The sequence below is a fragment of the Macaca mulatta genome, chromosome 5 (assembly GCF_049350105.2).
Source record: "Macaca mulatta isolate MMU2019108-1 chromosome 5, T2T-MMU8v2.0, whole genome shotgun sequence".
NCBI classification, from domain to species: domain Eukaryota; kingdom Metazoa; phylum Chordata; class Mammalia; order Primates; family Cercopithecidae; genus Macaca; species Macaca mulatta.
Genome location: NC_133410.1, coordinates 154,459,724 through 154,482,649, shown reverse-complemented (window position 1 = coordinate 154,482,649; position 22,926 = coordinate 154,459,724). Strand labels below are relative to the sequence as shown.

The following is a 22,926-nucleotide window of genomic DNA, read 5'->3' as shown; positions in this document are numbered from 1 at the left end:
TCACCCAGGGCTTGCCCTCCCCTCTTATCCCTCCCTTACCTCTTTGGTTCCTCAGTAATCAGCAAGGAGTGTTCTAATGCTGTGTCTCCCTTTGAAGGTAATATAGTATGTGCTCTTAACAAAAAATAGTATATCTAACATCTCTACATATATAATGGAAAGCATAATGACAAAACAAACATCTGTAAACCTACCACCCAGTTTAACTAGTTTTAATGCTATTGAACCTGTTCGTGTATTCTTTTCCTACTCCCTGTCTCCTAAGAGTTCTCGTTACCCTAAATTCTCTGTTTATTATTTTCCTTGGCTTTTCTCCGGACTTTACCATATTGCTTAGTCTTGCTTGTCTTTGAGATGTGTAACAGTATTAGTATACAGTGTGTGTTTTGTACCTTGGTGTTTCATTAAATGGTTACCTTTCTGGAATTTATCCATGTTGATGCATGTAGCTCTGGCACATTCATTTTCATTGCTCTCCAGTATTTCACTGTAGAAACATATCACAATGGATGTTTGCTTTTGTTTCCACTTTTTTTTTCTTTTTTTGCTGTTCTGAACAGTGCTGCTGTGAACATGCATGTACATATCAGTTAGCCTGAGTGTGAATTTCTCTAAGACACTGGTTCTCAAACATTTTGGTTTTAGGACCTTTTTACCAGGACCCCTACACTCCAAAAACCTTTTGTGCGTATGCATTGTATCTATTTATCTATATCATGGTAGAGATTAAAACTGAGAAATTAAATATATTATTAAAAATACTGATTCTAACCCACTACATGTTAATTATAAATGCATATTTTAATAAAAATATATTTTCCAAAAGAGATTTAGTGAGAAGAGTAGCATTATTTTAAATTTTTGCAAATCTCTAATGCCTAAGTTAACAGAAGACAACGAGAGTTTCCTATATGCTAATGCATTCAGTCATTTTTTTGAGACGGAGTCTCCCTCTGTTGCCCAGGCTGGAGTGCAGTGGTGCCATCCCAGCTCACTGCAACCTCTGCCTCCTGAGTTGAAGCAATTCTCCTGCCTTGGCCTCCCAAGTAGCTGGGATTACAGGTGCCTGCCACTGGGCCTGGCTAATTTTTTTTTTTTTTTTTTTTTTTACATTTTTAATAGAGATGGGTTCTCACCATGTTGGCCAGGCTGGTCCTGAACTCCTGGCCTCAGGTGATCCGCCTGCCTTGGCCTCCCAAAGTGCTGGTATTACAGGCATGAGCCACCGTGCCTGGCCTGCATTCAATCTTGTGACATGTTTTGGATGGCATTTCTGAAGAAAATCTGACTTCACACCAATATATAATAGTCTTTTCAGATAATTGTGAATATTCCTTGATATTACACCAAGACTCAAAAAGAGGTAGCTTCTTAAAGATTAGTTGCAATGATGAATCAAAACATTTCAATAAACTTTTCATGTTTTGTTGCATTAAAATCTACTGGTCTCTCTTGTGCTTTGAATGGATCAATGTGCATAGAACATCTTGCGTTGGACATTTGGAAAATATTGGTTCACTGAGTTACATAGATCTACCAAATGTTGACACATTTTGTTATACAATATAAAAAATTATTAATATCAACACTGATGTTATCTGAAAGGTCTTTAAGGACTGTATTGGGAAGCTGTCAGATTCACAGTGTAAGATACATGTTTTCCAAAATTTTAATTCCTGCTTGAAAGCTTGAATTTTATCATTGGCAACAAACACTGTCAGTTTTTCCTTGAAGTATCAGTCTTACTTTTCATTTCCAATGAAGAGTCTGCCAAATACCCATACTTGAATGACCATAGTCAGTTATCCTTTCAATTAAAAGTGATGTTCAAGGAAAAATTGGCTGGTTCAGCTCTTAACTCAGTCACACATGTCCTTTTCCTTGAGACAGCAACCGTATTTTGCTGATTACATGTGTTATTAAAAAGATATTACTCAAGGGTCAGTCTTCAATGAAAATAATTTTTACTGCTTCCTCAAAGACATTCTTAAGTGAAACTGGCAGGGCTTTTCTCCTTGTTTTGTTTTTTGTGTTTGTGTGTTAGTTTTCTAAATATGTGCAACAGTGAAGAATGAAATCATTACTAGTATGGTTCATTGCTACTGCTGTGATTCGATTCGAACTAAGGTCCTAATAGTTTTACCCGTCATTGCTTTTGTATCATCATTACAGATGTCAACGGAGTAATAAGGGCAAATGATAGCTTAGTATTATTATGAGAACAGTTTTGATCTTGAGGATGCCTGAAAGGGTCTCAGAGACACATAGGGGTCCACACACCACACTTTGAGAACCACTACTCTAAGGTGTCTACATAGTAATGGAAATGCCACATGTGCTTCTTTGGCTTTACTAGGTAATGCTATAATGTAGCACTTTGAAATTTTTCCCCAAAGACCCCAAAAGGCAAAGAATCCTGAAGATGGGGAACCCTAAACTCACAAGGGTTCTCATAGCTTCTGTGAGATTTCCTTGATGTATCTTTGAATTATCTTAAAATATGCATTAGGCTGTATATCTGTTGGTTTAGACTAAAAGTAATGTTTTCAATAACTCATCAGTCAAATTTATGTTTGTTTCTTGTAAATGTGTATGTAACAGTTTTGGTCTGTGAAGATGCTCCATATTTATCCTGGTACCTGTATGATTTCCTCCTGTTGGAGGAGAACTCCAGTGAGTGCCTTGGTCCAGCATGATTTATCTTGGAGACTACATGGTAGCAAAGAAGAGATGACTTCAGACTTCCAGTCTTGGGGAACCAGGAGTGCTTCTGGTCTTCATGTCTTCCTTTTCCGGGTTGCTGTCCTCACCGTACATGAACCCCCTCATCTGAGACAGAAACCTGAGTGTAATCCAAACGCCACCCCCTCCTTTTCCTCCGCTCATTGAATTTCTTCCCCACCCAGTTTTGTTGATTCTACTTCCCAAATATCTCTAGAATAAAGCATTCCCACTCCCTGCCTCTGCTTTGGTTTACACTCTTATTTTTTCTCAAAGAGAATTGAAATGGTTGCCAGCCGACCTCTTTTTTTTTTTTTTTTGCCTGAGTCTCACCTCTCCCCTCCCCAGGCCCTGCCTCTGTAATCCAGTCTCCACACTGCCGCCATGGCAGACTTTCTAAAACACTCATGTAATCCAGATAATCCTATTTAAGATATTTTAGGCATTTTCTAAAAGGATAAAGTTTGGACTTCTAGACTTTGCCAAGAAGCAAAATCTAGAAGATGCTTCGTCATCTGAGCCCCTTTCCTGTGCCATGTTGTATGCTCCTTGTTTCATTTGTACTGAACTATCTGTTCTGCAAATCGTACTTATACCTCCTTTCCTTGGCATATTCTTTTCTGTTTCTGAAATATCTTCAACTCATTTATGTGCCTGATAACCTCCTACTTAGCCTCCAACACTCAGTTCTCTGAGAAGCCTTTCCTGCTTCCCCTCCTCCATTGTGCCACCTGCTGGGTAGAATTAGGCATCCCCTACCCCTAGCTACCCTGGTTCCCGTAGCTCTATTGTAATAACCTCCTGTGCATAGCATACTTTCTTACTTGTCGATGTTCTTATTGACTGAGCTTTTAAAGGGCATGGACTTTCTTATTCATTTTTGTACATTCTTGCAGATAACAGTAACTGATTATAGTAGGTGGTCAATAAATAGTGCTGAATAAATGAATGAAGGGAGAAGTAAAGAACTGGTCACAGAATCCAAGAAATAGGGGATGTTCTATTAATGTTGTTGAATGAACAAATGAATGAAGTTAAGAAGGGGATCCCACAGAAGGTGTTTCATAAACACTGCTGAATGAATAAACAAAGAAGTTAAGACTGGGTCACAGAATCAAAGGGTTTTAGAGGTAGAAAGGACTTTGGAAACCATCTCCTGCTGTCTTCCTCTTTCAAAAATGAGAAAACGATTTGCCTAAATTGTCCTGGGCTGGGTACAGGAAGCGATGAACAGTGTGCCCTGGACATTCACGTGAATGTAGCCTGGAGATGACTGGAGGGAGTCACGTGCTTCTCCTCCCTTCCCGAGGAGACTTGCCCAGAAGAGCAGAGGCCGTGGCCTGTGCTGCAGGGGATACCACCGTCTAAATGCAAGAGAGAACTTTTGCGGTTGGAAGTCTGTGGCACATTCCAGACTGTGGAGTCTCCCCTCAGCTATTGGCTGTTGCTCTCTTTCTGTCCTCAAACTGTGCCAAGACTGTCAGATTTTCCTGATGACTGGGCATATTCTGCATCTGGATTCCATGGTCATAACAACCAGAAGTTTCCTGTCTTCTTTGGTTGGGGTGATTATGATATAGAGCTGGGTAACAATATCAACAGTTCTGAGGTAAGCCGTCCTCTTTAAAACATAATGTTTTCTCATCTGAGATATCTAGGTGCCTAGGAAAAAGGGAAAGCTATTATTCACTAAGTGTCAACTCTATGCCAGGTGCTTTACTTATATAATGCTAATTTACCTTTACAATACCCCTGTACAATTGCAGATATTAGTATCTTATACTCTAAACAGGAGAAGGTGCTTGTAGGCTTCAGGTGAGCCTAGTGCATAGCAGGGTATGATTCGAGTGGGAGTGTCTGATTCCAAAGCTTGTGCCCTTTCTATTTTGCCATGCTGTTTCATGCTGTATAAATAGATTTTTTGCTATACAAAACTTATTGTGGCCCTATTTCATCAATATTAGTGAATTGTTGGAGTTGAATATATTTTATTTACTTAATAGGAGGAGAATCAATAGGTTTCTGGTTTAATGTTATTATCCATGCTTTGCAGTTTGCATGTACTTGGCCATCTCTGCAAGACCACCACGTATGGGAGAGAGAGCAGTATTATTACCCTACTTTATGGATGATGGATTTGAGTAATGGGGACAGAGCATTCTTCATATTTCTGGTTCATCGCTGTGTTCCTCATACCATATCTGAGAGTTGGTGTATGGTAGGGTCTTCAGTTTTTGTTAAATAAACATCAGAAGTTATATAGCTGGTAAATTCTAAATTCAAAGTGGAACCAGGTCTCGGAGTCTCAGCTCAGTGGTCCTTCCTTTGCTAAAGCATTCTGCTTTTCCCAGTGCTGTAAGCAGAGCGATGCAGGAATGAGCTGTCCCTTTCATGAGTATGTGTGGGACATGGGAACCCTCTTGATTTGGCTATCCAGTGAATTTCCACAAATCTGAACGTATAGGTGTTTCCTTAGAATAAGATCTTTCTTGTTTTTGCCTCTCCTCTTTTAAATATGCAATATAGGATTTTTTTTTAAATTTTAATTTTTGAGACAGGGTCTTTCTCTTGTCATCCAAGCTGGAGTGCAGTGGTGTGATCACAGCTAACTGCAGCCTTCACTTACTGGTCTCAAGTGATCCTCCCACCTTAGCCTCCCAAGTAGCTGGTACTAGAGGCACATGCCACCAGCCCTGGGTAATTTTTAAACTTTTTGTGGAGATGGGAGTCTTGCTATGTTGTCCAGGCTGGTCTCAAACTCCTGGCCTCAAGTGATACCCCACCTCAGCCTCCCAAAGTGCTGGGATTATAGGTGTGAGACTCTGTGCCTGGCTCAATATGGGATTTTAAATCATTTCTATTTACCTGACACGTAGTCACCAATAAGATGATTGGATAATGATTGATGATCCAAAGTGGATTTATAGAGGATTTGCACCAGGAGAATCCCTGAGGTCATCTAAAACGGTGGCTTTCAAAACAAAACAAAATTGGTGGAACCCTTCCTTGTCTTTATGGAGAGCTCCACTATGTAGAAAAGATCAAAGCCAAAGCAGGGCTGAGCTGGCTGGGTATGTGCTGGGGTGAGAGCTGGGGGTGGGTCCATATAGCCCAGCCCTGCCCAAGAGCCCCAGGCTTCCTCTATGTGTGGTTTGGAAACCACTGATCCATCCTAACCCCTCATTTTATAGATGAAGAAACTGAGGCACAAAGGTGCTCAATGACTTACACAAGTGGCTGGATTAAAAAGATGATGATGAAACTTGTTGCCATATATCAGCTTTTTTTTTCTTTTTTTTTTTTTGAGACTGGGTCTTCCTTTTGTTGCCCAGGCTGGAGTGCAGTGGTGCAATCTTAGCTCACTGCTGTTTTAGAGCACCATTCCGCCTTTTTTAATAAAGGAAAAGTACCTGTTCTGTAGAGCAGAAGTCTGCAAACTGTAGCCTGTTTTTTTTTTTTTTTTTTTTTTTTTGCCTTCAGGTAAGAATAGTTTTTACGTTTTTAAAGGGTGATTTAAAACAACAGCAACAACATACAAGGATAGAGACCATATGTACCCCACAAAGTATGAAGTCAAGATTTACTACTGCTGATATGAATATGGAAATTTGTCTTAAAAATTAGGTTTTCTCTAAGTAACTTCCAAACAAGTGGAAGCCTGATTAGTTGAGCAAATTTATTAGATTGGTGCAAAAGCAATTGATGTTTCTGCTATTAAAAGTAATGGCAAAACCGTAATTACTTTCTGCCCCAACCTAATATATCAAAAGCTTTTCAAACTTGTGTTTATCAACTAACTTCTTTAAATTGCCCAATATATTTTCACTCTCCTTTTCAAATACCAGTTTTGGGTGGAGGATAAGCTGGTTAATGAAATTCTTATACTATGTGGGAATGTTGCAGCTACAGAACTACAGACAATTCTTAGGTGAAAAAGAAGTGGTGTTTTTATTCAAATACAAAATTAGGGCACTTCACAGACAGAACCAGAGGAACTGATGTAGGAATAATGTAAGTGGTCACTCCCAGGAAATGACATATGAATGCCATTTTTTCTTTTTTTCTTTTTTTTTGGACCAGCTACCTTAGAGTTGAGCCTTATCCAAAGTAGCAGTAGATTCTGAACTTCAATCTTACCACTTGATGCATTTCCAAAGTGCTATGGTTTGAGTGTGTTCCCCAAAGTTCATGGATTTGAAACAATTGCCAATGCAACAGTGTTGAGAAGTGGGGCCTTTAAGAAGTAATCAAGAGGGACCTTAAGAGGCTGTGACTTCATAGCTGGATTAATATTATTATCATGGGAGTGGGTTTGTTACAAAAACCAATTTGGCCCTCTCTTGCTCTCTCTGTCTCCAAGTGATGCCTTCCATTATGTTATGATACAGCAAAAAGGCCCTCACAAGATGCAGCTCCTTGATCTTGGACTTCCCAGCCTCCAGAACTGTGAGCCCAATACATTTCTGTTCTTTATAAATTACCCGGTCTTGGGTGTTTTGTTAGAGCAACACAAAATGGACTGAGACAGAAAATTGGTACTAAGAAGTGGGGCTGTTGCTATAACAAATACTTGAAAATGTGGAAGTAGCTCTGGAACTAGGTAATGGATAGAGACTAGAAGAATTTGGAGGAGCCGGTTAGAAAAAGCCTATATTGCTATAAATAGAGCATTAAGGGCAATTCTGCTGAGGTCTCAGAATAAGAGAGCTAGTGGTAAACTAAGAAACTTCTCAGATTAATTAAGGGGCTGTGATCGGAATGTTGGTAGAAATATGGACAGTAAAGGCCATTCTGATGGGATCTCAGATAGAAAAGAGGAACTATTGGAAACAAGTAAAGGCCATCCTTGTTATGATGTGGCAAAGAACTTGGCCGAATTGTGTCCATACCGTCGGGCTTTTAGGAAGGCAGAATGTAAGAGCCATCAACTAGGGTATCTCTTGAGAGACATTTCTGAGCAAAATGTTGAAGGAGCTACATGGCTTCTATTAACTTCATACAGTAAAATGAGAGAAGAGAGAAATGATTTAATGATGGAATTTATAATTCAAAGGGAAACAGAAATGAGGAATCTGAAGGATTCTCAGTCTGGCCATGTAGCAGAGAATGAAAGAACATTTTCAGGAGAGGAAACCATGGGTGTGGCCGAGCAACTGATTGATTGATAAGGAGATTAACATGGATAGAAGGAAACCAAAGGATGATGAGAGAATGACCCCAAAGGTACTTTGGAGATCAGCAGTGCTCCCTTTCCATCACAGGCCCAGAGTGCCAAGGCCTGGGGAAAGGAAATGTCAAAAGAGAGGCCTCGGGTGCCCTTGGGACACTGGGGTTGCTGCCTAGGGCTGCTGTAAGTCTTTGCTCTCCACATTCTAGTACTGATTATGCTCCCAGGTCACCCCAGGTGTCACAGCTTTCGAAGGTGGAAGCAGCAAATCTTGGCTATGTCCATGTGGTAGAAGTGTGCAGGTGCTCAGAATTCAAGAGCTGTGGGCATATGGCTTCCTCCATCTAGATTTCACAACTGCCTAGGGGCCCAGGCAGAGACTTTCTACAGGAACAGAGCTTGCAGGGAGCCCCCAACTAGGGCAATTCCTAGTAGAGCTGTAGAAGTAGGGGAGCATGCAGCTCCAGGCTGGGAAAGCTGCAGGCACAAGACCAACGCTTGAGAGCTACTGGATGAACTGAACCCAGCAAAGCCATGGGGTGGGGCTACCTGAGGCATTGGTGGCCCAACCCCCACCCCAGTGTACAGGGGATTGGGGACATGGAGTCAAAGGAGATTATTCTGATATCTTAAGATTTAATATTGTTTTCCCTGTTGGGTTTTGGACTTACTCAGGACCGGTTACCCCATTCTCTTGCTTATTTCTCCCTTTGGAATCAGAATGTCTATTCAATGCCTATCCCACCATTGTATTTTGAAAGTAGATAACTTGTTTAATTTTATAGGCTTACAGCTGGAGGGAAATTTGTCTCAGGATGAATTGTACCTTGAGTCTTACCCATATCTAATTTAGATTAGACTCTGGACTTTTGGATTTTTGAGTTGATGATGAAAGAAGTTAAGACTTTTGGGGCTATTGGGATGGAATGAATATATTTTGCATGTGAGAAGGACATGAATTTTTGGAGCCAAGGGTGGAATGCTGTGGTTTGAATATGTCCCCCAGAATTTATATGTTGGAAACTCAATCCTCAATGCAACAGTGTTGAGAGGTGGAACCTTTAAGAGGTGATTACGTAAGGAGAGCTCTGTCCTATGAATGGATTAATATCCTTATCTCGAGAGTGTGTTGGTTATTGGGAGAGGGATTTTTTTTTTCTTTTTTTTTTTTGGAGACAAAGTTTCACTCTTGTTGCCTGGGCTGGAGTGCAATGGCACGATCTCGGCTCATGGCAACCTCTGCCTCCCAGGTTCAAGTGATTCTCCTGCCTCAGCCTCCCGAATAGCTGGAATTATAGGCATGCGCCATCACGCCCAACTAATTTTGTATTTTTAGTAGACACAGGGTTTCTCCATGTTGGTCAGGCTGGTCTTGAACTCCCAACCTCAGGTGATCTGCTTGCCTCAGTTTCCCAAAGTGCTGGGATTACAGGTGTGAGCCACTGAGCCCGGCCAAGAGAATGAGTTTTTATAAAAGTGAGTTTGGTCATCTCTTGCTCTCGCTCTCTCTCAGCACAGGGTGCTTTCTGTTGTCATGGTGCAGCAAGAAGACCCACACTACGTGTGGACCCGAGGGCTGCAGAACCGTGAGGTAGTAAATTTCTGTTCCTTATAAATTACCCAGTCTTAAGTATTCTGTTTTAGCAACATGAAATCAACTAAGACAAGAAGCATCTGAGTGTTGTTGGGGATGGAATGAATGGCTCCTCTGGAGCGTCACTGCTGTTGACAAAGTCCTAGAAAACAGTGCTGGGTTTCTTTTAGGTGAAAGATCTAGAAAAGCCCTCTTAGTGAAAACCCCAAGGGCATGCCTGAGGAATGCCCTAGAATAAAGGAAGGTACCTTCAGGATTCTTCAAAGAGAATTAAATGGATAAAACCACTGGACTTGAGTTGTTAGGAGAATGTTAATTTAGCTGTGGGGTATCCTGGCCCTTGGAATTACCTTAGCTTCTTGGTTGATTGCCATTTTTGTTAATTTTTGTTGTTTTTTTGCTCTCTATTGTTGACTTCTGTGTGTACCAGAAGGTGGGCAGGGAAAATAAAAGGAGATAAGGAATAAGAATACATTTGACCACTTGATAGCAGCCCTGGCATAAAGCCTAGTAGGAGTAAAGGTTAAAACGCTTGGCCTAAATCAGTGTTTAAAGTTACCTTTGAGTTAGGGCTGTCCTTGAAATGGCTTGTCCTTTGCTCTCATGGATTCTTGTGCATAACTGGTAAAAAATGTTATAATACAATCGATTGCACCAATATTGTTTTGTGAATGTGTTGGCGGGTTGCAGGGGACATGTTAGGGGAAGCTGCCTCCTTGAAGCTTTTGTTTTGTACGTATTTAAGCACTAAATAAAAGCTATTTTGTCCCTTCTCCCTTGCTAAGTCTCTTTTCTCCCACGGCCCTTTTCTTTCTGGATATATGTATATTTTTTAGTAAATAAAGGACTTACTGTGTGAAGTTTTTCTTTGGCAGACAGAATGATGATGACTATAATATGTTTCATTACAAGGTACATGATGCCAGTGCTCTTGGTGTATGTGTGTGTGTGTGTCCCAAAGAAATGTATCATTTTATGTATAAGCTAAGATTTTGATAAGTAGCCATTCATTTATCCATAGAATGCTATTTCTTAGACTGTAGAGTGCATTGTTATATGGTTAGGGCTGTTGGGGGAGTTCATTTTTGGTAAAGATCTGGTAAAGACTTCCTAGTGATTTCAGTAGTTTGGTAATTTATTACTGATCTTCTGATAAGTACTGGTAATGTTAAAATGAAAACATTTATACAAAAAGAAACAAAAGTCAAGGAAGCAGATAATCAACTGATTTATCAGCCTTAGACAATTTTTCTGAAAACGATGTGGTAGCCATGGTAAATTTACTTCTGATTGCTTGAGGGGACAGATTCTATGTGCCTTTTGTAATATAGAGGTGTATGAAAGGGTGAGGGAGCAAGTCATCAGTCCGTGGACTAACCAGTCCCATTTTGGTCTTTAGACTGGCCTTTTGGCGAGTAAATTCAAGCTATCTTTTCAACAAAAGAAAAGATTTTCTTGTTAATTTGCTGAAATGTGAGTAAGGATGTAAGGATGTAAGGATGAGTATTTTTTTTCTTTGGATATCTCTAAGTAGCCCTAGTAAGAGAAGGCCTCTTTTGGTAATGCCTTTTTTTTTTTTCTTTTTTGAGACAGGGTCTCACTCTGTTGCCCAGGCTGGAATGCAGTGGTGCAGTCATGATTCACTGCAACCTCTGCTTCCCGAGCTCAAGTTATCCTTCTGCTTCAGCCTCCCGAATAGCTGGGACCATAGGCATGCGCCACCACACCTGGCTAATTTTTGTATTTTTGGTAGAGATGCAGTTTCGCCATATTACCCAGGCTGGTCTTGAACTCCTGAGCTCAAGTGATCCTTAAGCCTTGATCTCCAAAAGTGCTGGGATTATAGGTGTGAGCCACCATGCTTGGCCTATTGTTTTTAAACCTTTCATTTGAAAGAAATTTGACTAAAATTGAGAGATAAGCAAAAATAACTTATTAGTCCACTCATAGTCCTTCCAGCCTCATAGGACTTAACACTGATCAGCAGTGTGGTCAGTTTTATGTAATAATACCCAGCTTATTACAAAAACTACATTACAAACTGAGGCTATAGTTGAGAATCCAGAGGTGAACAAATCCAGGAAAAATGCCTTAGGCCTTCATCCAAATATACTTATATTAGTTTTCTTGGGTTGCTGTAACAAAATATCACAAACCAGTGCTTAAACTACAGAAATTTATTGTCTCACAATTCTGGAGGCTAAAAGTCTGAGCTCAAGGTGTCCACAAGGCCACACTCCCCGTGAAGGTGGTAGGGAAGGGTCTGTTCCAAGCCTCTCACCCAGCTTCTGGTAGTTTCTAGGCCTGTGACAGCATAACTCATCTCATGGTGTTCTTCCTGTGTGCATGTGTGTCTCTGCATCCAAATTTCCCCCTTTTATAAGGACACCAGTCATACTGGATTTGAGTCCACCCCAATGACCTCATCTTCACTTGATTATCTGCAGAAGCCTATTTCCAAATAAGGTCACAGTCACATATACTGGGGGTTAGAACTTCAATATCTTTCGAGGGAACACAATTCAACCCATGAAACTAGGTATTCATTCCACGTTTGTACACAGTTTTAATAAGCCTGGTGATTTTTATCTCAGTTTATGCATACAAAGAGTTCTAAGTATAGGAGAAAGGGTCTCTGCCGAGGGTATAACGGAGAACGAAAGTATTCAAAAAGACTATTAAAGTAGGAATAAGAACTTAAAATACATTGTTGCTTTGGGCCATTCAATGGAGGGACAAACTGCTGAAAAATTCCAGTAGCTCCTGAAACACACTTATGTATAACAAACATAACAGCATCAACATATTATGTTTAAGTGTGTATGCACTTTTAAATCCCATCAAAATAACATTTTAAAACTATTGAGTACTTGATGGTACTTTGGTAATTTTTGGTTACCTGAAAAATTATTTTTTTTGTTAAGCTCCTCATATTGTCAGATGTTCTGAATATTTGGGTTTCAACTTGGCTTTGTCACTCAGTAAGCATGCAGGTTGTGTAAGCTGTTAACTTTTTGGAACAGCTTACTGTTGTAAAATGAAGAGCTTGGTTTCCCATATAAAATCATTGTAAGAATGAAATTTGCTGATAAATATGAAAACGTCTCTCATAGCTCCAGATGTGTTTTCATGATTGTTCATTCATTCAACAAATGTTTATTGGGAGTCTACTGTATGCAGGGGCTTGTTCTAGAATTCATTTATTCACTTTATGCTGATTGAAAAGTACTATGATTTGGTAATATTGGGACATCTGAGCTCAAGCACTGCCTAGGTTTGGAAATCATCTAGGGGACCTTGGGCAAATCTCCGGCCCTCTCTAGGCCTCTAACTAGAGACTAGCAATATAGACTAGATTTCCAAGGCTTTTCTATCTGTAAAATAATTCATATAACAAAATTCAAGTATAATGAATAGTTTTTGATATCTTACAGATTAATTGTATTATACTAGCAAGTTACTTTATCCTCTGTGCCTTTGCTTTTGTCTTTGAAAGTGGGGTTAATAGGTCTAATACAGTTTTCTGGTTAGTAATAGCAGTAATAATGATAGTCATCCATTACTGAGCTCTTGGCATTGTGCTAGATGTTTTTATACATTCTTGCTTCTACAAACAGGGTACATGTTTCTTCAAAGCAGGTGGGTACCTGGAGAAACAGGCTGCTTTTCTTGATGGCACAGCTGTGTATAGAATGGAATGCAGAAGTCACCTGAAATGTGAAACTAAAGCTCAAAGAAAGTTGGGGCTTTGAGGGGGCTGCAAATTTAATACCATGTTCCCCTGTAGTGCTGTTTTTTCTTGGCCATTGGGGAAACTGGTGGAAAAGTTTGCAAAACAGGCTTTTTCTCTGTTCCATGTTTGACTCACATGAGAAAAATAGCATTCTAATTTACAGTTTTGAAAATAGTTCTCATTTCCATCACTGACAGGTGTTACCTTTATGATTGTTCAGCCTATTCTTCCATTTCATTTATGCATTGGACAAATAATAATTGAGTGCCTGCTCTGTGTTTGTACCATCCTAAATGCATTTTGAGGATGCAGCAGCAACCAAAACAAAGTCTTTTCTTGGAGCTTGTGTTCTAAAAAACAGTGAGGTTTGAGGGCAGACCTGAGGAATTAGGGGAATTAGGCATGTGGCTATTGTGTGGGAAAAGGGATTTCAGGCAAAGGAAAAGCAATTGCAAAGGCCCTGAGGCAGGAGCTTAATTTCCTAGTAGGGGAGAGTGTTAGGAGAGGAGGTCATAAGGAGACGGATTAGGGATGCCTTGAGGTCCAGGTACGAATTTTGTATTTTATTCTGAGAAACATGGGAAACCATTGTGGAGGTTTTGGGGATGGGAGTAATGAAATTTGACATACTATTTTTGAGAACTTACTTTGGCTGCTGGTTGAGAATAATGGGGCAAGGTTGGGAAGTGAGGAGACCAGTTGGAAGGCTACTGCCATAGTACAGGTGGGGGATGGCAGCACTGGGTACCAGGGTGCCAGTAGTGTTGGAAATGGTGCAAAGTGGCCAGATTTGGTACCTCTCTTGAAGGTAGAACCAACAGAATCCGAGAATGAATTGGATGTGAGGTCTGAGAGAGAGAGAAGAGTCAAGGGAAGTGGCATGGTTTTGGGTCTAAGCAATTGGAAGGATGGAGGAGTTGCCATTCCTGCTGAGATGGGCAGCTAGAGGGAGGAGCACGGACAGTTCCTCGGCCATGGAAGGGCTGGCTAAGCACTTTATATGAGAATACTGAAACTGACTTAGCTACTGTTTGGAACTCACTCTGCAGAGGAGTGATGTGTTCATTTGTGTTACCTTTATTTTACTCACTGTCATTTAGAATAGTGGTTTGAAAATGTTGCTGAGTGCCAAATGCTCGTCTTGACCCAGGGGCCCCTCACCCCCCAACCCTGCCCGCTCCTTGTGTGGACTCCTCTCCTCTCCAGACTTCCTCTCACTTCCTCATGCCTTTGCGGCACCTTTTCCCTAGCTGGACTGGTGACAGGAATCTGGTTGTCTTCTCCACCCTGGCAGTTTTAAATAACTAGCAGTTCTTACATTTTCTTCCTGGGCACGCTGACAGCGGTTGGGTGTCCTGGACATCCATATTTCGATAACTGTAATCTCTGAGTCTCTGTCCTGTGGAGCCGATTGCCGGCCGTGCATTTACCTCAGACTGTGGACTTGGAGCCCTGAAGACTCGAGAGGTCTCTTAGTTTCAGGCAGACCTGGTGTGGGGGATGTGCTAAGGCTCTCAGGCTACAAAGGCACAATTTAAAACTTGGCAAGTAAAACCGGCCTAAATGCGGGTGTGTTTTATGCTTAGCATCATAAAATTGGTACAGAACAGACTGATATGCGGCAGAAGAAACCTTTATTAAACATTATAGAGGTCATTGCTTTTGTCTTCCTGATACCTCTTCCCTCTCCTTTCTTCTGTGACCCACATTGAGCCCATTGTAGAACCCGCCCCCTGGCTTCAGTGATAGGCCCAGGGAGGGGAACATGACCTCCAGCAGGCCAATCAGAGGCGGAAAGACCTTTCTCTAGTGGGAAGTCATTGAGAGTGAAAACCCAGAACCGGTTGCAGCCAGGTTTTCAGCCTCCTGGGAAAAGTGGCCTGAGAGGAAGAGACTAGAGGCGAATGAGAGAGAGCCCTGATGGTGCTTTCGACATCCTATCTGATGCTGGCTCCATTGTGCCCCTTTTATTGTTTGGTACAGGAACTGAGAAAATTCCCTTATTGCTTCATGCGTTCCTGCTGGTTTTCTGTCATTTACAACCACAGGAGCCCAGCTACCCCTACTATGAGCAGGGCATCGAGAAGGAACACAAAAATGACTAACTCATAGCCCTGCCTCCAGGTATTTATAATGTAATAGTTTGATTTCAAAACTGGTGAGTATGGTAAAATAGTTGGTAAGGTCTACTTTTGACAAATCAATAGATAGTATATTTTTAAAATGTGAAGATAGTGTATTTTACAAAAATAGACAATTTTTTCGTTGGGTTAATTTATCCAACATATATCACTTGAATATTAGCTTTCTCCATGACTGGCATATTTCCTTTTTGATAATTTGCTGAGGAGCAAGGCTGCTTGTAAATGAATTTCTGTCTACCAGAAAAATCACCCTCATCCTTTGAGGTCCATTTCCAAAGCCACCTCAGCCGCTGGAGTTAATTATTCCCTCTTTTGTGCTTACACAACCCTTGCTGCTTCTGTATGGTGGCACCAGTCATTATGCTTTGAATGCTCGCGAAACCCTCACTCTTCTGTTGATTAGAAACGTTTATGCCAGAGACTGCTGTGTCTCTGAGTTTCCCTTTGTGGGGAACAGTTCCCTGAACATAGTAGGTGATCAGTAAATACTTGTTGAATTAAGTCATTTGGTAGCACTGGTTTTGCTAATAACTTTTGCATTAAACTTTACAAACTACTTTTATGTAAAACTGCATGTAAAAGTTGGTTGCATGATTTGCAGCACTTATTATAACTGATAATGCTAATGGAAATGTATGATCTTAAAAGGCATAGATATTTAGCTATAGAGGTGTATTAGTAGGAAGGGGAAAACTTACAAGATTTTTACAAGAAAATAAACCAGAAGGTTGGTTGGTAGGTACCAGGTGAACATATCTGTGGTCACAAGAAGAGAGTGTTGGAGACACTGATTGTTAGAGAGTTGACCGTGAGAAAGCATCTCTCCAATCCTATGCCAGCTGAGTCCTAAGAATTTAAGTCCTGTTCTCATTAAAACCTGCTGGCTAGATTCATATGGACTGACTGGTGGTACTAGTTTGTGAGTAGATTTAGAAATGGAACTTTTAGGCTTCCTTCTCCACTTGCTTCAACCAAAAAGCATGAAAATTAATAGGTGTCTCTTTGTTATATATTTTTTTCACTCTGCACTCACAATCTTTCTGAACGAGGATGCTCTGAGATGTATATTGGTCCAATTAAATGCATCTGATTAAAACTGTCAAACCAAAAAGGAAGTGAGTTGAAAAGACATTCTCTACCAAGAATGCAGCAAGAGTTGTAGATATCAAGTTACTGAGTTGCTGCTTGAGAACTGAATTATAAATAAATGTGTTAGGTAGTGGAATTTTGTTTTGTTTTCCCCAAAGGAGAAATATTCGCCACATGGAAACAAAATTTATTCAGCATATTTTCATTCTGTAATTGCACCATTGCTATTCTTAATTCTTTGTGTTTCTGATTTAAAGGGAAAACACACACAAAAACAGACTGTTGTGTAAAATTGACAAGAATGAGTGTGAACCTGACAGTCAGAGACAGAGGTTGTTGTAAAATTAGCAATGGAAATAGCTTTCTTCTCTGGAGGTTAAAAATAATGTATTTACAAGGAAGTTATTTACATTGGCCATTTAGAGGCTTCCCCGGGAAGCCTTGGTTAAGAAAGCTGTGAAATCCACGGTCAGTGTACCGCAGGAAGCACTTCCAGGACCCTGGCTTGTGTGGTACTGTTCTGTGATTCCATGTAAAGAGTCCGTGCTGGTTGGCAGACTGGAAAATGGAGGTGTCTTGCTGCCTGAGACTTCTCAGATTGTGAAAGAGAGACAGAAAAGTCAAGGTTTGCATGTTCTGAAGTTTGTTGTGTCCAGCAAATTCATCCTCTAGATTTCAGGAATGCTTTGTTTTGAGCTCCACAATGGGAGAACTTTTTCTCAGGATGTAGTGTGAAAGGAAATTCCAGGCTAGGAAAGGTGCAGGTTGTCCTACAGACTCTGCAGGAGAGCTCACTATAGCTGGACCACTGCAGCCTTCAAGAACTCCTTGATGAGATTGGACATGAAAATAGAGGAGCCCAGCAGGCAAAAAAGAAAAAAAAAAAAAAAGTGGGAGAAAATCCTTGCTGTTTTGTGAACACAGACATATATTTGTTTGAGCTTCTTATGATTTTTCCCCACCCTCTGCACATCCTCATTTTCTTGCATTCATTTCTCCCAAATCTCCCCCCACCATTTATTTGACCTCAGGTATTGCCAGAATAATTTCAGGTATGTTTCTGCTCAAGTTTCTGCTCTTTCTTTTTCTATGCCATGCATTAAAATTATATGGTAGCTTATTTCTTGAATAACCTCAATTTCAGTAGCAGCATCTTCAATAAAGTGATTAATAGAGTATTATGAATTTAAGAAATACTCTTTATGCATCCAAGTTTTCTTGCAGTCCAGAGGTGTGTGTATCTCAGTGAACAAGTCTGCAAACAATAGAGGGATGGATGGTTGAGAAATTATCTAGGCATTTGAGGAGCCATAAACAGTTCTGTTTAAGAAATACTTTATTTAGGCTGGGCGTGGTGGCTCACGCCTGTAATCCTAGCACTTTGGGAGGCCAGGGTGGGCAGATCACGAGGTCAGGAGATCGAGACCATCCTGGCTAACATGGTGAAACCTCATCTCTACTAAAAATACACACACACAAAAAAATTAGCCAGATGTGGTGGCGGGCGCCTGTAGTCCCAGCTACTGAGGAGGCTGAGGCAGAATGGTGTGGACCCAGGAGGCGGAGCTTGCAGTGAGCCGAGATCGTCCCACTGCACTCCAACCTGGGCAACAGAGTGAGACACTGTCTCAAAAAAAAAGAAAAAAAAAGAAATACTTTGTTTATTCACTTGTTTGTTTTGAGTTTGTGTTTTGTCAAGGTTAGGAAAGTTGCTTTAAATGTAAATATTAGCTGTTGTATCTTTCAAGAATGTTCGGACATCTTTATCATTGCTTGGTAGGATTAGAGCCTGAGTTGACTGTTTCTTTAGCCTTTGGCACACTTACCTCTTTGCACACTCACCTGTTTCAGCACGTTTGGAGGGAGAATATTCTTGCCCACTGAGGGTGTGGAGGGGGTTAGGAAATTAAGCTTTGCTTTTGGAACTTTGCCAGCAGATGTGCTAAATTCTTTAGGCATTTGAATCTCCTTTTGACCAACTGCAACAAAGAGGAGGCAGAATGGGAATGAAGAGATTAGAGTACAGGAATAATGAGTACTCACCTCTTAATGATTTATCTGAAGATAAAGAGTGAATACTGTCCTTATCTAAGAGAATCCCTTGCTGATTTCTGATTCAAGAGGCTGGCAGGAAGGACGGGGAATGGAAAGGGGGTGAGCAGCTGCTCAGAGCTCTCTAGAAGTCATCATTCAGAGGTTCTGTCTGCAGATTGTGCAGTGGAGCCTTGCAGAGAAGCACTGGGCCAGCTGAGAGATTTGGGGTTCTTGGTTTCTGCATTAGCTCTATGTGGTCATGTGCCTTTGATTCAGCCAGTAACCTTTACTTAATGTATTTAATAGTCTGAGTAAAATGACAAGATTGGATGTGTGGTTGTAACTTCTTGTGGTTCTCAAAACCCAGATTTTATGTATGTTGTTAGGTGACCCTGCTGCATTAGTTTGGAACCATTCTTGATTACCTTGAGCTACTCTGGTATGACACACATATGACCTAAAAGTATTTAAATTTGAAAAATATATTTTCCCATTACTTCACTTAATGAGTGTACTTCATTTAATAGTAAAGATTAAAGATTCTTTGAGCAGATATTCAACAAATTCTTACTGTAGGGATTTTTAAACTTTTGACTTACTATTTATAGGATACTTCCTATGTGATTCTACTGAAGAATGAGATGTTTAATCTGAAATCAAGAAAGGTGGTTTGCCAAAGAAACATAAAATTAGCCCTATTGTTGAAATCGATGTTGACTGCTTGGTGTTTGGTAAAAAGCATCTCTCCAAGAAGCCACTGGAGAAATGATGAGTTTAGGGTTGCCGCCAATTTCAAGAAAGATGAAAAATGTTGAAATCAAGTGGGAAGAAGGAAATGTGGCAGATCACAAAGAACCAGACTGTTTTTAACAGAGAAAATTCAATTTAATCTGCTTTTTTCCCAGCAAATTCCATTTGATATTTTACATTTTCTTGATAACTTAATAAAGAATCTCAGGAAGGAGTTGCAGAATTTTAGCTTCGTGAAAGAGAATTTGTCATTTGTGACATTTCTTCTCTAAATAGCATGGGAAGATCAATGTATTAGTGTATAGTTCATGCATTACTAGTTCTAGTTATTTCTATTTCAAACAGAAACAGCGTGTTATATGGCAAAACTTGGTGCAAGGAGGGATTTTGGCTCAATCCCGACACATACATTGAACTCTACTAGGGACCAGACATTGTGCTAGGCACAGTGTGGAATATGTAGATAATAAAATACAATTCCTGCTTTCTAGGAGCACCACTTTAGAAGGAAGCCAACTGTAGACAGATAATTTAGAGGAATATAAAATCAATATAAACAAAATATGAGAATGTTGGCTCTGCAATAAAAATATGTACCTAATTGGGTCACTTCTCACCCCTTGCAGTCCTGAGCTGAGCCTTCATAATCCCCACCTGGATTCTAGCCTCCTAGCTGGCCTCCTGCTGCTCATCCTTGTAGCTGGAGTCTGTTTTCCACACAGCAGCCAGAACAATGCTTTAACAACATAAGTCACGTCATAATACTCCCTTGCCACAAACCATCCAGTGGTCCCCAGTTTTGCCAAATTCGGAAGATGTATCTGCAGTTCACAACATCCTGTGGATCTGCGTGACTCCAATCCTGCACCACAGTGCGTGCGCACATGCACACACACACATGCATATGCAGTCATACACATGCTTACACACACTCACTCATGGTATTCTCTGACCTCCTGTGTCACTGCTCTGACCTCACTCACTGCACTCCATGCACACTGGCTTCAGTGCTGCTCCATGGACGTGCCAGCCATGTTCCCACAGCAGGGCCTTCACAGTGACTCTCCGTCTGCATGGCCAGTTTCTCACTTCCTCCAAGTCTTTACTCAAATGTCACCACTTCTGTGAAGCTCCACCTTGACGACCTATTTAAAATTGCAGCTCTCTTCCCACCCATTACTCCCCAACCTCCATGTCCTGCCCTATGTGGTTTTCCATGGACTTATCACCCTCTGGCATGCTATGTTATTTGCCCATTTATTAATTTTGTTTGACACTTGTCTTCCCCCACTGGAATGTAAGTTCCAAGAAGGCAAGATCTTAGTTTTGTTCATTCTGACTGAGAGTTCCAGGGAGAATTGTAAGGAAGAAACCTTTGAGCTGGGTGTCGAAGGGTAAGTAGAATTGGACAGTCAGCTTTTCTGGGGAAAGACATTTCAGATAGAAGGAATATCGTGAGAAAAGTGGCAGGGCTCGTGAATGCCCCTAGAATGGCAAGGAGCCTGCCTAACTGGTGCATGGGAGTGCTATGGGAGTGGTAGTGGTGGATCGATAAATAGAAAATAACAAAAAGAGACTCTTAGTGGAGGGAGAGAACACATTCCTAATCGCTGCCTGTAATAACATGGCAAGCATGATGATAACTGGAGTTGAGGACCCTAAAATAGGTAGCATGCATAACATGGGAGATACTGTCACAGTCAGAAGTCAGAAATGTGAGTAGTGTTTGCTAATGAAGTCTGATTTTATACAGTACTTGACTGTTTTCAAAACATGATCACACGCTTATTATGATTTAAGCTTCATAACAACTGATGGAGTGAGTTAAGCAGGTATGATTTACATTTTTGATAAGCTTTTTAAAAAATGAATTGCATCTTACATTGGAGGAAGTGGATTCTCAAACCAGCTCAGTGACTCGCCTAGAGTCATGGAGTTGGAAAGTAGGGAAGCGCTTCCCACTGTCTGTGTCTCATGGTCTGTGTCCCACTATGCCAGGCTGCCTCTCTCATTCTGTCACAGTGCTAAACATACTGTGCTGGTTTTTCACAAGGATATAGGCTTCTTTCCATTCCCTCCATTCCCTGAAAACAGCAGTTTCTTCATCCAATTACCTCTTTACCATATCTATTTTTCTTTTTCCTTCTTTTCCATTTCAGCTTATCTGGACTCCTTGGGTACGTTTTTACCTTTGCCTGTTTGGCATTTTTTACTTTTTTCAGGCTTCTGCCAAGTCTGTCTGACATTCTGTTAAGGCTGTTGCCACCTTTCATTTGGTTCTTGGGTGGAAGGGAAGAGAAAGCATGTCATCAACTCCATTTGAATGTCTTGAGACTTACTTACTGTTCACTTTGGGAGTAAACCTGATCTTCTTAATTCTCCCCAGATGTTAGTAGGCAGGAAGAGGCGGAGGGAGAGCTCAGTGAAGGAGAACACTGGTATGGAAACTCTTCAGAGACTCCGTCAGAAGCATCCTTTGGGGAAGTCCAGGAGAACTATAAGTTGTCTCTGGAGGACCGGATCCAGGAGCAGTCCACGTCCCCCGACACCTCCTTGGGAAGCACCACTCCCAGCAGCCACACACTGGAGCTGGTGGCACTGGACGGTGAGGTCCTGCGAGACTCACTGCAGTGTCAAGATCACCTTTCCCCGGGAGTGTCTTCTTTGTGTGACGATGACCCAGGCTCCAACAAGCCCCTGAGCAGCAACTTGAGGCGGCTGCTGGAGGCTGGTTCCCTCAAACTCGATGCTGCAGCCACGGCCAATGGCAGAGTGGAGTCCCCCGTGAACGTTGGCTCGAACCTCTCCTTTTCCCCACCTTCCCACCACGCCCAGCAGCTCAGTGTTCTGGCCAGGAAGTTGGCCGAGAAGCAGGAACAGAATGACCAATACACTCCAAGTAACCGTTTTATATGGAATCAAGGTAAGTGGTTGCCAAACTCAACCACCACCTGCAGCTTGTCTCCGGATTCAGCCATCCTAAAACTGAAAGCTGCAGCCAATGCCGTTCTGCAGGACAAATCTCTCACCAGGACTGAGGAGACCATGCGATTTGAGTCCTTTTCCTCCCCTTTTAGCTCCCAGTCTGCCAGTTCTACCTTGGCTGCTTTGTCCAAGAAGGTCAGTGAGAGAAGTTTGACTCCCGGTCAGGAGCACCCTCCACCGGCCAGCTCCTTCCTTTCCCTGGCTTCTATGACTTCCTCAGCGGCCCTTCTGAAGGAGGTGGCAGCAAGGGCTGCGGGCAGTCTTCTGGCTGAGAAGTCATCGCTGCTGCCTGAGGACCCTCTACCGCCCCCGCCTTCAGAGAAGAAACCAGAAAAAGTCAGTCCGCCACCTCCACCACCACCTCCACCACCTCCACCACCACCACCACAATCCCTGGAATTATTATTACTCCCAGTTCCTAAGGGAAGAGTTTCTAAACCCTCCAATTCAGGTATGGCATCTTTTCTTTCAATCATCGTGTAAGTCCTCCAGACTATAAACCATGGTGTCTTATTCGTTGCCTTTTTCTGTTGGGTTCCCCATCTGATCTGAGGCAGGAATAGAAAGCAAGAGCACAACAAAAATACTTTAAGTAAGCAGCATAGTAGTCTTTCATGTACGTATTACACAAAGACTTCACAAATAGCTTCACTTTTGAAAGGTAATGAATAATCTTAGAGACACGCAGCATTCCCTCCCTTTCATACAA

The 22,926-nt window shown here is 41.4% G+C and overlaps 1 protein-coding gene across 8 annotated transcripts in view; it reads left to right on the top strand.

The window, feature by feature from the left end:
• The window catches only part of ZNF827 (zinc finger protein 827), a 174,246-nt gene that overhangs the window by 14,045 nt on the left and 137,275 nt on the right, over positions 1–22,926 (top strand). For all 8 annotated transcript variants that reach the window (XR_013417314.1, XM_015139303.3, XM_015139301.3 and 5 more), the window contains exon 2: positions 21,619–22,668. Coding sequence is in view for 7 of the 8 variants with exons in the window: in XM_015139303.3 (XP_014994789.1) it covers positions 21,619–22,668 (1,050 nt within the window). In the remaining variant the exon portion in view is untranslated. The remainder of the gene's footprint in view (positions 1–21,618; positions 22,669–22,926) is intronic.